The sequence below is a fragment of the Dendronephthya gigantea genome, unplaced genomic scaffold, assembly GCF_004324835.1.
Source record: "Dendronephthya gigantea isolate DGI-Jeju-01 unplaced genomic scaffold, DenGig_1.0 000036F, whole genome shotgun sequence".
Taxonomy (NCBI): Eukaryota; Metazoa; Cnidaria; class Anthozoa; order Malacalcyonacea; family Nephtheidae; genus Dendronephthya; species Dendronephthya gigantea.
The window spans coordinates 1913027-1927669 of record NW_021163046.1 but is presented as its reverse complement, the minus strand read 5'-3'; the positions used below and the strand labels follow the sequence as shown (position 1 = coordinate 1927669).

The following is a 14643-nucleotide window of genomic DNA, read 5'->3' as shown; positions in this document are numbered from 1 at the left end:
TGTCTCATACTTGTCTATACTTGTATTTCATTGATGTTGTACTCTTTACACGAGAGACGTTGTTATCCTGCCAAAATGTAGTGATAAAAACAACTACATTTGCAAATAATGATAAATCCTATACTCTAATCAATAACGTACATTTCATGAAAATAAAGTCGACAAACAATGGTGATTTAATATTCTTGTTGCATGGTGACATCAATAAGTAACTTAGCTAACCTAAACTCACTTAGTTGACATACAAGCAAAGTTTCTTAATATTGGATTATTTCTGCTCCATTAAGGAGCTCCATGATTTAAATAATTCAACCTACCTTCAAATTAGTATTCTTTTCAAGATTTACTGTTTACTTGTTTTTTTATATTGATATGTTGCCAATTCGCTATGATATTCACTTTAAAAATCATGCGATTTATTTATCATTCAATATAAAACATAAAACCGGCCTAATCTACAAAATATTGCCTAAAATTTAAACGAAAACGGCTTACAGTGATTTAGTTCACATTTTCAGGATTGATATCTTTAGCGTCAAAATCGAGCCTTTTCGATAAAATCGAGTTTTTTGCCGATTTTTTATATGAGCATCCATGATGATATGAATTATCGCATCACCGACAATAATATTTCGAGCAAAAAAGGCTGTGAGACTGAACCCTTGGTCCAATTTTATGTCAGGAATCGATTTTTGGGTCAAATGTACCTTAGTGGAAGGGCATCATGCATGGAATTTTGTCACATTTCCCAACCGCATGACAACCGATTCCGACATGCAGTAAGCACGTGCCGTGATGTTTGTACAAGACTTGTTGGAAGAGCCGTGTAGCAAGTCTTTTAATTCAACAAGTTTGCTACAACATGTTAAAAAGTCATTTGTCCCATTTCGTCAACAGCTTGGGACAAACAGTGCGAACAAATCTTGTTGCAAGTTTGTGAACAGACTTGTTACAAGATATGATATTTTTACGCGTGTAGAACTTGTAAAACGCTATTTCTCCGCAATTCTTTTGCACATCCCAAAGCAAGCTATTATTTTGACTCTTGTTTCGACTTATAATACAAATGCAGCTTATAACTATCTACTGGTTTGAATATTCTATTTAAATAATTTTTCCAGCGCTATCGTTTTGTGGTATTCCGGGGTCTTTAGCCCAAATACTTGCAGAGATATTTAAGTTTTGCTTCAAGTCATTAATTAAGGAGTCAATTTTCGCATTTGAAAATTTTTTTAAATTTCTTCCTATTTCAAATTTAATGTATTACCACTGATAATTACAAGTGGTCCTGTCATCACTGGAATGACTCTTTTTATATAGCTAATATCGCTCTGCTGTTCAATTACTTCCCTAGGGCGTTTGTGAACAGACTTGCTACAAGATACGATATTTTTACGTGTGAAGAACTTATAAAACGCTATTAAAGACCGTTCTCGCATTTGAATTAAAAATGTTTTAAATTTCTTCCCATTTCAAATTTTTATGCATAATCACCCGGATAATTCAAGTAGTCCTGTCATCACTCGAGTGACTCTCATTATGTCTATACTTGTCTATATACTTGTATTTCATTGTTATGTACTCTTTACATGAGAGGCGTTGCTATATATCCTGTATAGTGATAAAAACAAGTGCACCACTATTCAATATTACACCATCAAACCGGCCTAATCTATAAAATACTAACCAAAACGCAAACGAAAACGGGTTACAGTGATTTAGTTCACATTTTCAGGATTATTTTGATATCTTTAGCGTCAAGATTGAGCCTTTAGAAGATTTTTGCCGATTTTTATATATTGATGATATGAATTATCGCATCACTGACAATAATATTTCGGAAAAAAAAAGCCGAAAAACTGACTCCTTGTTCCAATTTTACGTCAGGTCAAATTTACTCCAGGGGGAGGTAATCATGGAGTTTTATCACATTTTCCAACCGCATGACAACATTCCGAGCATGCAGTATAAGCACGCGTTTAGCAACGATTATCGCTTAGAACTTATAAAACGCTATTTCTTCGAATCTTTGCACATCCTACTGTAAACATTACTCGGAATTATAACAGAATGATAATATGTAAAATTCAGACATTTTGAAGACAGAACAGAACAAGAAAAGCGAAAAAATCCGGAATCTCTAAAGTATATGGCTGCTATGGGTGAGTAATTTGAGCTAACAAAGCAACCTATAATTTTGACTCTTGTTTTGACTTATAATACAATTGCAGCTTATAGCTATCTGCTGGTTTGAATATCCTATTTAAATAATCTTTTCAAGCGCTATCGTTTTGTGGTAATCCGGGGTCTTTAGCCCAAATACAGCAGAGATATTTAAGTTTTGTTTCTCCCGACAATATTGTCTGGATTCATTGATGCCATACGGGAGTGCATGTGAATGCTTATGTGTGCATATCATGAATATTGAATCCTCACCGGAGAGAAAACCAGCATTATAAGTAGGGTGGACATGTACCAATTATTCGCCGAATTAAGGCGAGGTGATTATCCGAGAATATTCCCCGAAGTCGAGGTGAATATTCCCTGATAATCACCGAGCCTAAGGTGAATAATTGTTTCCGTATTTTTGCAGAAGTGAATTGACACAAGAACTGCATTTGTTCGCTTATATCTTTGTAAGAAACGTCCACAAAACGGCTAGCCGCCATTTTGAAATTTCGCGTTTCTTACAGAATAATACGTCCGATTTGACCATTCAGAATGTAGGATTTGTTATATTCACTTGTGCGAAATACTAAATTCATATGTATTCGTTTTTCACATTATTAATTTCTTTTCAAATTGATTGTTTTTACCCTCTGTGAACATTAAAATATTAATATATGCACACCACTTATCGATGCTGGCGACGCCACCGTCAATTAGGACACTGATATATCACATTTAAAGAAATAGCAACAATTTTTGTCCTCTTCGAGAGCGATGACCGAATTTTTAACATTGTGCAAGGCGGATTTTTAAGGTTGAGTTTTTAAAGTTGTAGCTATAGCCATATGTAGCCATAAGAGCTTTAATATTAATTCTTAAGTTAGGTATGTCTTAAGAGGAAATAGAAACCTTGATATACTTATGTACTCACGTATGTCACAATGTGTAAATGAAAATATTTACACATGCAGACTGGCTTTCGATGAGGCAATTCGCAAATTATTCAAGGACGATATGGGGAGATGCACTAAATTAGGAGGCAATACCGCAAACGAAAAGTAAACTATAGAATTTCCAGGCCGGGCTGTAAGTAGGAATCAATGAAGGCTGCAAACTGGATTTGGTACAGAACGTAATCGGCCGGTCTGATGGGAATAATGCGAAATGCGCTCTTAATATCTGTTTTAGCCAAAAAACACCGCGCCCTAACCGCTTGATCATTTCGATAGCATCGTCCACTTTATAGCGTAGTGTACAGTGGTGTGCTCTTGGGCAATACCGTCGTTAACCGAGTCAACACTGGGAGAAGACGAATGTTGAATTAAAGTATATTCTCCCGGAGTTTCTTAGGAATCACCCCTAACAGCGAAACGCGAAAATTGGCAAACGGAGGGTACTCAAAGGGCCCGCCAATGCGATCAGCTGCCAACTCTTGAATGTTTATCGCTATAAGTCTATAACAACCGTAGGATTCGATTTAGCGGAAAGTAGATTGGTTGCAAAAAATGCGACGCGCCGACCTCAAGTATTTCGCGTCCGCGGGGAGCCCTAACAGGACGAGATGAATTAAAACGTTGAGCGCAAAGCAATAATTCCCAATGCGTGGCGCCGCGAGCGATTCTGCTTAGCAAGTTTTAGCAAGTTGGAGAGGAATGTTTCAGATATTCGTTGAATGCCGTAAGAACCTACTTTTACATATTGACTTTCGGTTCCGTGGCGCCATTGTTGTTGTGTTTAATCAAAAGTGTCTTGAAATTTGAGAATGCCTATGACTATGCCTAAATTGTTTAAAGTGAAAGTTTTCTCGATTTACCAATGGGGCGTCGGTTTCCAGCAGGGCAAAGAGTAAATAAAAATACAAGTTCTTTAATCGAAAGCTATATCAACTGACCAACTTTTAACATATATTTGTGATGGACGCGTATGCAAGGTTACCATTATTTTAGAATTGAATAATTGGTGTAGAGTTATTGTGACACAGATATTCAAGAAGTTCGTAAACGTGATCCATCGTTTATCTTCGATCGATTCTAACCTCGGATCCAGGCGCTTTGGCATCCTTAGCGGTCGCGCGATGCGTGCGTGGAAACTGCTGCGCGCCCCATTCGTGATGTCCCGCGCGCGGGTTTCCCCAAGGAATTAAGGACTGGTCCTCCTAATCAGATCGCATGATATATTTAGGGAGCAACACTTTTGTAGTTTTGTTTGTGTTTCACTGTTTCTTTCACGATTTTTTTTATATTGGTCATACGTATCCAAAAATGAAAATTTAACAATCAAATCAAAGTTACCGACCACTGACAACAGGCTCGTGTGTGATTTTTGTGTCGGTATCGAATTTCAAGACCGGTTTTGGGTTTCACTAAACGAAAGGAATCGACGGCACAGCAGTACTAATAATATAGACGTCGCATATTTATAGACGATAAAAATTTTCGCGAAAATCCTCGGAAAATGTTTTAACTACGGCCATCTTATCAATATCAACGGCGGACGGCCACAGCTTGGATGTAACTATTTAATTGTGCGTCTAAAATGAGATGGTGAAAGGAATTTAGACGAAGAGAGGTGCATTGTGTGTGAGTATTTTGATAACCGCTTCTACATTATCGTATATAGACTCTGTACGACCCTTTCTCCTCATATCTATTTAGCCGGGTGTACATAATACGACTACGCAAATCAGCCTAGAGTATAATTGGGTCCTTTCGCAGAAAAATGTGAAGTTCCAGTCCTTCGAAAGGGAACTTTCGATTTGCATCTAATCACAACCGCGAGGGCTTAGCAGTTCAAAATATCACGAAGGCCCTCAGGTCGAAACGTCGAGAAGTATTTTGTCTAATTTAGGCAGTTGTTGTACCACAATTGATGCTAATTAGTTCAAAATATGTGCTACCACGGGATTTTATCGTGCGTTTGCATACCACATCTTTCGACTTCGTAACTGCGGCACCACTTCGATACCTGCCATACTGATATATTAGCAGTCATTATTTTAGTAAAGGAAATTTTCTATTCAAAAACACTAGACTCGTTAGTAGTGCATATATTTAGTACGTACATGCACGTGCGGGAAATTGACACGGGAAGACGAGCATAAAGATGAGTGCTTTTGATGTGATTAAAGGCTAGTTTCCACTCAGGAAAAATCTCCTTTGGATCGGAATGGACAGGAAAGTTTTCTTTGTCGGTGAGTTCTCAAGTGGCGTTTATACAAAGGAAACTTTCCTGTCCTATCCGATCCAAAGGAGAATTTTCCTGAGTGGAAACTAGCCTTACATCAAATAAAATACCGCGTTTAGTTCGGATTGAATGTCTGGTCCGTTTGTCGACATACGGCTGGACATGCAATGATGCCCAAGTAAAAACATTTGTTTGTCAAGTCCGCGATATGTAAAGGTCAAATTTATTTTTAGTCGTTTCGAGAAGTCGTCTGGTGACGATAGTTACTCGAACGCCACACGTGACCTTGATTTGACTGACGTGTCATAATGCGCTGGACGTCATTTTAAGATTTTCAAAACAAATAAGCTTTTTTTGCTAATATTCCACAATGTTTTGCAACTTTTGCTGTCTATATTCCAAATTATGTTTTCTTCCCAAAGCACTCCACATTGCTTGCTGCTAATATGCTCAATGTTTTGCTGCCATTTAAGACTGTTTTCCACTACACCAGAATTTATTCGCGGATCAGATAAAAAGTAGGAAGTCATTGTACTATCTTGCGGCAATTTTTTCCCAAACGAATCACATCACGGGATTTCAGATATCGCTTTGCGTCGCGCGAATAAATTCGCCTGCCTAGTGGAAAACGCGCTTTAGCCAATGTCGAAATTCTAGGCAGTGACATAGATCCTTGACGGTAAATATTACCATTACGCTTGGTATTCCGTCATTTTTTACCTCTTTCAACACCCTAGAACTATTTTCGTTCGTATTTTATCGATACAGAACATTATTGCGTGTTAGTAGAACAATTGTCATCAAGACTACCGATAAACATTCGATGAAAAAAAGTCTGTTTCCAAACGTATGAGGATAATTACTCAAATTTTCATTCTATGCCAACAATACTACGGGAACTTGCTCCATTTTGGTTGTGTTTATATCACAATATTTAATTAAACAGGGAATTTGTGAATTTACTTATACATGCAATATAAGTTTCATCGAAGAGCTGAAAAAGATGAATTGCACGAATAATGATTTTAAAACAGTATATAGCTGCATGCCTATTACAAACAATTGTTGATGATGTTCATCCTTGCATTGGAAAGGTGTACATGTTGCATTTTTACGTCGGCTGTTATAACAGAGAATCATTATTGCAAGTCATATAGTTTTTTCCCCTAAATCTTACTGCGCCTATAAAACAGGAAATATAGCCATTGTTCTTATTTCGTGATAACGTAAGACATTTTACGCGCTGCCAACAGAAGTTTGAAGCTTTCCTTAAAAAATATACAATTATAAAGGTCTGCTCGTGTAGAGTACGTGAGTTCGTTGGATATGCACCTAGGCTATATAGCATTTTGACGTAGAATTCTTTACGATGGGCTGGCAAAGAGGTCTTATGGGGAAATCCTTTTGCAATTTAAAGAGGTTTTAACAGTGTTTATAATTTATTCATTTTTAAATCTAGGCAAAGGCATTCTCATGGCAGCAGTATTCGAAGGACAGCATGTATGTGCTACATGTTCCCGTAGCATTAGTGGTGTTTTCCAGTTTATTATCCACGCCGACAAAGTGACTTCTACCGTGATAGCAGGAACTGTAGTCACACTAAGCGGAATATATGCGATATACCAGTATAAATCACGTCAACTTAAACTGACAATGAAGGGGGCTATTGATAAAGGCCTTGGTGGGGAGAGAGAAGACCAGGAAGTCAGCGACATCTTACCAGGAAAGCTTCATGTTGCACTGCAATGTTTCACGGGCAAAAGATTCCTGGAAGTTTTAAACGATTTTAAATCGGGTAGAATAAAAGAACGCTTGGAAAAGGAGTTCTTGGATATTGGTATTGAAACGGAAGAATTGGTGGTTGAAATAAGAAACATTGAAGAAGTAGAAGAAAGAGCAGCGGCGATTGTCACGAGGTAAAATAAGAATTCCAAATAGCTCTTCAAATGCCAAAAACAATGGACGACTTGCGCTTTAGACTAATTTCTTACCTTGGCAATAAAAATGACATTTTCTGAAAGAGCTTACTAAAATTAGTTATACTGCCAAGTTTGACAGCCAAATTTTGTAAAATATGGGAAATACAGCCATGCGAAGTTGTCGATTTTTGTATACTTTTGTATTACGACCGGAAGTTTGTAACTAATTAGCCTTTCTCACGATGACGAATATGCCGCCATTTTTGGGGTACTTTTTTCAAAAACCGTGAGCGTAAGACTTGGTAAAGGCGACTGTCTTTAATTTAAGGCTGAATTTATTCTTCTAATGGTCTGTTTATTCTAAAAAAGTTGCTTTTGATGTTTAAACATAATTTTTAAACCCATTTCAGAAAATTGAAAGTACCCCAAAACGTCATCGTGAGAAAGGCTAATTTAGTTACACATTTCCGGCCGTAATACAAAAGTATACAAAATTTGCTAACTTCGCATGGCTATATTTTCCGTATTTTAAAAGATTTCGCAGCCAAACTGGAAGTTTTACTAATTTAAGTAAGATCTTTCTAGCTGGGGTGATTTATTTTCCTCTAGTTACTTCCATCAAAAGTTAGTCTAAAGCGCAAGTCGTCCATTGGGGTACTTTGCGACATAAAGCGAGGTTAAGATGAAATATAGCGAGTTTAGGAACACCAAATCTACGATACGAACGGAAGTTATACTTTCGTTATTTCAACAGTTTACAACAGAGATAAAAATAATAGGCTCTTTTTGGTAAACAATGTTACAGCCCATATGCATAACACTTAAAATTTGCTTTCCAACGCGAGCGCCTGTATTTTATGTCACGACCTCGTCGTAAAGAAATACTGTCACTATTCCTCTTTCACGATACAGATATACATTTCAGACACTATTATAGATAAACGATGTGATAGCGGTATGAATGTAAAACAAGTTGATATTGGATTCTTAATACTATAGTGGGTAGGGTCCCAGCTCCTCGCAAGAATGATTTTCAGTGGCCAAACTTTACGATACATTTCTATTTCAATAGCATAGCTTCGTTCTTTAGAAAACATAAACTCTCATACACTCTCGTGCACTCTCATCAACTCTCATCGACTTTGAACTGGTTCAAATTTTGATGAGAGTTGATGAGAGTTGATGAGAGTTAAATAATAATAATCAACTCTCGTTCTCAACTCTCATCAACTCTCATTCTCGTTTGACCGTCGCATCGAGAGTTTGGAAAACTCTCGTGTGAACTCTCGCTTCTCAACTCTCATCAACTAACATTCTCGTTTGACCAGGGTTTAAGACTGGTTTCCACTTGCGATTTTTGCTGTGATTTTATGTGCAATTTTCTTCTTTTCACGGATGTGAATGAGTGAGTTAGTTACACATGTTCGAATAAATGCTCTTCGAAAAAATCGGACCATTCGTAACTAGTCACTCGTTAACATCTACCAAAAGACGAAAATCGCGCATAACATCGCACCTAAATTTGCAAGTGCCTTTACGAAGAACGCTGCAGCCTTTTGCAGAGACGTCTAGCGTTGTGCATTATGTAATTTCTCTTCGCATTTTTGATTCAACTCATGCATTAAGTTAGTGACGACTGACGCATTAAGTTACTGATTGACATGTATTTTCTCGCACAAATTATAACCCATTCCATTTTCTTATAATAGCAATAATAATTTATATACCGGCGGCATATTGTCTTCGTTATGTCATAAGCAAACATTTCGGGCTACATTCTCATTGGTCTCTTTCCCGTGGGAATTCAAAACTAATTATTTGGGCAACGCTGGTTACTCAGTTTAGGTAAATAAGTTCTGCATTTTGGCATAGACCTAACCTTAAACTTATTAACTGCAGATTTGCAACATTAATTTTGTGAGACTTATCATACAGTGTACATGATCGGTAAATATTTACATCTCTATGTTTTTTTTGTACTGACTACAACATTAACAGACCCCCTTGTTATTAGGGAGTTTTAGAAGTGACTACAAGCACGAGATTCGTCATTCTCGCGTGTTGTTTGCTTAGCCTACGCCATCAGCCAGCGCTCGTACTCGCTGGGTTTTTGAGTATATGTTTGTTGGCTGTTTTTCATTCGTTTTTGAGTATGAATTTGTTGGCCATATTTCGTTTGACCGTTGTGTTATTGCTTGGGAAAGTAAATAAAATTTTTTGGGAAGTACATAAATGTTATTTATATTTTTAGTACTATGGAGAAATCAGAAGATGAAAATCTACGAAAGAAACCAAGGGAATGTGCAAAGTGTGTGCACGCAAAAAATTCTGGGAAACCCGAGAATATCGATTCTGAGAATTATTCTTCAATTAGTGAATTTGAGGTTCCAAGAAATGGAGACAATGGAAAAGGTAGAGTACGAGAAATTTTACAATTTTTTGCTAAAGGCGAGGTGATGTCAAAGTTTCATTTCGTTTTGTTTCATTTTGTTTAATTTTGTTTAATTTTGTTTTATTTTGTTTCATTTTGTTTTATTTTCTGAAATTGCAAAACAAACAATGAAATTCTTCCTCAGAATGAAAACTCAAAAGTATTAGACAGATTCTGAAAGACAAAGTTTAATATCTTGTAACATATGCTCTTTGTTTGCATGCAATAACCGCCGCCATACGTTTAGGGTAGGTTGAAATACGTTTCTTGCAAAAATCACCCGAATTTTCTCCCACTCCTGTTGAAAAAATAAGTTCTTTCTTAAGTTCTTTCATATTTGTGGGTTTTTTGCATGAACTTGAATTTTTACATGTTTCCAGATATGTTCAATTGGATTAAGGTCAGGTGATTGATTCGGCCACTCCAAAACCCTGACTCTTTTTCCTTAAACCACTCCTTTGTTTTCACTGCTGTGTATTTTGGATCGTTGATCCAACCTCTTGATAACCTAAGCTTTTTGGTAGTTACAGGAGCCATGCTTTTAAGCGATATCTCATGGTACATTGTATACTATCCATTTTTCCTTCAATGACATGAAGGTTACCTGTACCACTAAATGAAAAACATCCCCAGAGCATGATGCTCCCCCTGCCGTGTTTCATAGTTGGCATCGGGTTTCGCCGTACCGTTCTTTTTCTAAACATGCCATGCACTAGCTGTTCCCTCCATGCAAATAGCTCCATTTTCGTCTCATCCGCGACCACAGGATTTTTTCCCCAAATCTAGCTGCTTCATCGACATGCTATTGCGCAAATTTCAGGCAAGCTTTGATGTGTCTTGGCTTTAGCATAGGGGTCTTTCTCGGGGAACGAGAGTAGAAGCCAACTCGGTGGTGTGTGCGGCTGATGGTAGCCTTACTTCTATACCAGCTGCTTGGAGGTTGAGTGGTGCTTCTTGTAATAGTCTTCAATAAATTGACGTAGATAATAATGTCTAATAGAGGACAACTTTTGAATATTCACAATAACCAATCACCAATTCACAATAACCACATAACATTAATCGAAACATCAGGAATAGTTTCTTCGTTAAAATTGCTGAGTGTGTCCAATACCTAACTATAGAAGTAAGAATGAAGATTCTGTCATATAGTACTGATCATGCATTTCCTACTTGCCCGTTTGATTCCATATACAGCCAATTCGCCTATATTTATAAGTATCATTTTTCGTGACAATAATCTGCCTAAACCTCAACGGTGGATGTAAAGTGTACCTTACAGAACGATTATTTCCTGATTCAAAAACTCCCCCTACTTTTTTCCCATGTTGTGTTTCCAATTTTGCCCACTGATTTTGAGTTATTTCAATATTTTGCAGTACACAAAAAGAAAAACGTTCAGAGAGATCCTGAACACTCACTTTCTACAGAGTATTTGGAAATTGGGCATACCAGTGATTCAAAGAGTGGTATGAGCTGTAAATTTTTTATAGCTATAGCGCTTAAAAATTTCCTAAATGCCTAATTAATTTGTCATTCAAAAGCGGTTTTGCCTACCAACTGCTGGAAGGAATAATAGAGCATTTTTTTGCTTTTATTGCGAATTTATCCCAAGGAACTCGTTCTCACTTGATCTCTAGCATTTTTATATCTGATTAGAAGACTGGCAATGTCAGCTGAAAAATAATTGTTAATTAATTGTTGTTAAAACATGCGACTTTTGGAAAATGGTTGTGCATGTACGACCATGCAAAGCAAAATAATGAAATCTTATTGTTTATTATTGTCTATTAGAATTTGTCACATAAATATAGATATGAATATACAGGCATGACGTACAGATAGAACCCTCCCCCCCAAAAAAATCCTCCTCTTTTGAATACATTCCTCCCCTTTTGAATACTACAGAAATGTAAAATACCATGTAAACACATGGACCGGACTTAACTATTCTGGGGAAGTAAGAGTTTAAAAATATATAAATATATAGTTCCGGTCATGGAACGAACGGATGCGATAGTTTACCTCTTCGAAGTTGCACGTTTTGTGGCCTGATATAACTTGTGATAAAAAGTTATTGAGGTTAATATTTAATCATTTTGTCATCTTTAAACTTTGTTTACCAAATATTTCGAGAATTAAGTATATCATTGAGACATTTAAGATAATGCGTCTTTAATATATTGTTATTAAAGACTTGGGAAACGAGGCTAATGTTATTTGCTTACTGATGAAACAAAGTTTAAAATTCCATTTTTTGTTTCTTCACCGTAGTAGAAACAATAAATATTCCTGGCCAGGAGGGTCTTCTGGCTTCAACAGCGCAAGTGGATCAACCAGAACAAACATGTCAATCCAATAATACAATCACCGCAGCTACTGCGCATGCACCTGAGATCACAAACACACAGGATGCAAACACAAGCAACACACTGTCACAATCCTCCACTGATAGTAACCTGAGGCCTCATCGAAAATATTCTTTAAAACATGCTCGAAAAATCGATAACCATACGCTAATGGATGATCAATTAACGTCTTCAGATCATATACCTGAATATATTTTTAGTAAACTCATGATAGCAGATTACACTTTGCGTGAACTTAAATTAAAATCTTTAAACTCAAATGAAGATAACGCTAGAAATTCCTATAATTCAGATGACGATGAGGATGTAGATGACGAGGATATTGTAGCTGTGAATTCGATGGATGCCTTAATCGGTACTTTTCATTGTTCCGATAACTCTTTACGACGTTATCTTGCCAATAGAATGTCTACATGTCAGCTTAGCGTTCCGTTTCTTGTGCCTGACCTGGCAGCGCCTACGGAGAACGTCACAATGTTTCTATCAGCTTTGGAGAGCATCACGAAGTCTTGGAAGACTGGTTCTAATGAAAATAAAAGCGTGTACGAAGTGTTTGCGACAGAGCATCCATTTCCAATCGTTTCCTTCATCCGCATCGGCGAAATTGCCAAGTCAAAATCATTCTTAATTAATAAAATTATGAGTGATGGAAGCAATCATCACGACTTTTTTTTTCACAGAGAAATGAAGGGTGGTGACGTCGAGCGTAAAGTGATCGGTGGATTGGTTGAATTGAGCTGGTATCTTCCAAGTAGTGGACAGGGACAAAAATTGCAAAATGAAATTTGCTTTTTAAACCTTCGAGGAGACGCCAGAGATTTTGAAAAGCAATTAAATTTCCTTCTCAAGATCTCGTCCGTGTTATGTGTACTAACCTCGCAGTGTCCGGATGAAACCACGATGGCTGTCTTGAATAAAGCAACACAAAGCGAAGTAGTAAAGATTTATCTCATCTTTCCGGAAGCAACACAGAAACAGAAACAGGCACAGACGAAGAATTATTTCAAAGATTTAAAAAGTAAACACAGCGATAAGCTTTCCTTGGTAATGAACGACAGCAAGTTCAATGATCACAAGCTTTTGGATAAAATCCGAGCAGCTATCCAAAAGGCTATCCAAGGGGTGAAAGCAGTACCTTTAGTGAACCTTGCTCTTGTCGCTGGTGGACACGGTATCTCACTTGATTACGACCAATCAGATCCAAACTTCTGGAAAACTGTGGACAGCTGGTTGCAAATGGGCATCAAAGAAGCTAAAACTCTTATGAAGTTACAAACGCATATTCCAGAACTGGCGAAGTTGGATCGCGAATTGCATCGTCCAAAATCTTCCAGGAATGACGAAGTATTTCAAAAGATTGAAGAATGCGAAAAGGCTAAAATAGCATCTTTCAGTGACTTAGACGAAAGATTCTTCACTGTCTTAATTTGATTGCAACGATGAATGGACGGGAACGAAATAACGCCTTGAATAAATTAAAGCAGCAGTTGGACAAGATGTCTCTGGAGCTCAAAACCTGTTCGTTTCGAGATGATCAAAAGCAAAAATTGGAGATTCACGCCACGTCACGGGCTGAACAATCAAAACAAATAGATGAACCAAAGTTCTCGTTTGGTTTAGAGCACATCATCCGGGAACTAGCGCAGCTATACCAGCTCACAAATATCTCTACAAACGACTATGCAGGTGCTGCTGCAGACATGTTGCTTTCTGGGCAACCTCTGGAGATACTGGATGGAGATTCCTTTTACATTCCACTGCGATGGTTCGATGCTGTATATGGTAAACTTCAAGACAAGACCAAAAATGCCAAAATTTTCATCATTTCTGTTCTAGGAATTCAAAGTTCAGGTAAGTCGACAATGTTAAACACAATGTTCGGTTTAGATTTTCCAGCCAGTGCTGGTAGATGTACTCGCGGTGTGTTTGCGAGTCTTCTTCATGTTAGTGACTCCCTCAAGTCTGATTCAAAATTTGATTATGTGTTGGTTGTTGATACTGAAGGTCTAATAGGAAACTCGGATCCCCTATTACGACAACACGACAATGAGTTAGCAACCTTCGTTATTGGTTTGGCTGATGTGACTATTGTGAATATCTACGGTGAAAGTCATAACGAAATAAAAGACTTCTTGGGCATGGCTGTGTCTGCTTTCGTTGAAAATGAAGCTTGTAGAGGAGGAGAAGAAGAAATCGTGTCTGATTGTCCATCAAAATGTTGTTGCAGTTGATGCTGAAGATATATTAGGTTGTCACCGTTTGAATTTCAAGAAATATCTGGATGAAATGACATTGATTGCGGCAAGTCAGGAAAAGTGCGAGAATAAATTTACCAAATTTAATGATATCATTTCATTTGATGAAAAAAAAGACGTGTTTTATTTGCCAACCCTGCTGATAGGAAATCCACCAATGGCTCCGGTAAACCCCTCATACGGAAGAAGTGTTCAGAAAATCAAACAAGCCATCATTGACCTGATGTGCTTGAAAGGAAGTACCCATTATTCACTGGCTTATTTTCGAAAGAGAGTCTCTGATCTTTGGGAAGCAATTTTAAAAGAGCATTTCATAT

The 14643-nt window shown here is 37.4% G+C and overlaps 1 protein-coding gene across 1 annotated transcript; it reads left to right on the top strand.

Moving 5' to 3' along the window:
- The first annotated feature begins 1878 nt into the window (after nucleotides 1-1878).
- LOC114525916 (interferon-induced very large GTPase 1-like) lies at nucleotides 1879-13502 on the top strand. The gene is made up of 5 exons (XM_028547374.1): nucleotides 1879-2162; nucleotides 6812-7268; nucleotides 9523-9683; nucleotides 11082-11171; nucleotides 11977-13502. Exons 1-5 carry the CDS (start codon nucleotides 2150-2152, stop codon nucleotides 13500-13502), a joined length of 2247 nt encoding a protein of 748 aa, XP_028403175.1. The 5' UTR covers nucleotides 1879-2149.
- Nucleotides 13503-14643: the final 1141 nt, after the last annotated feature.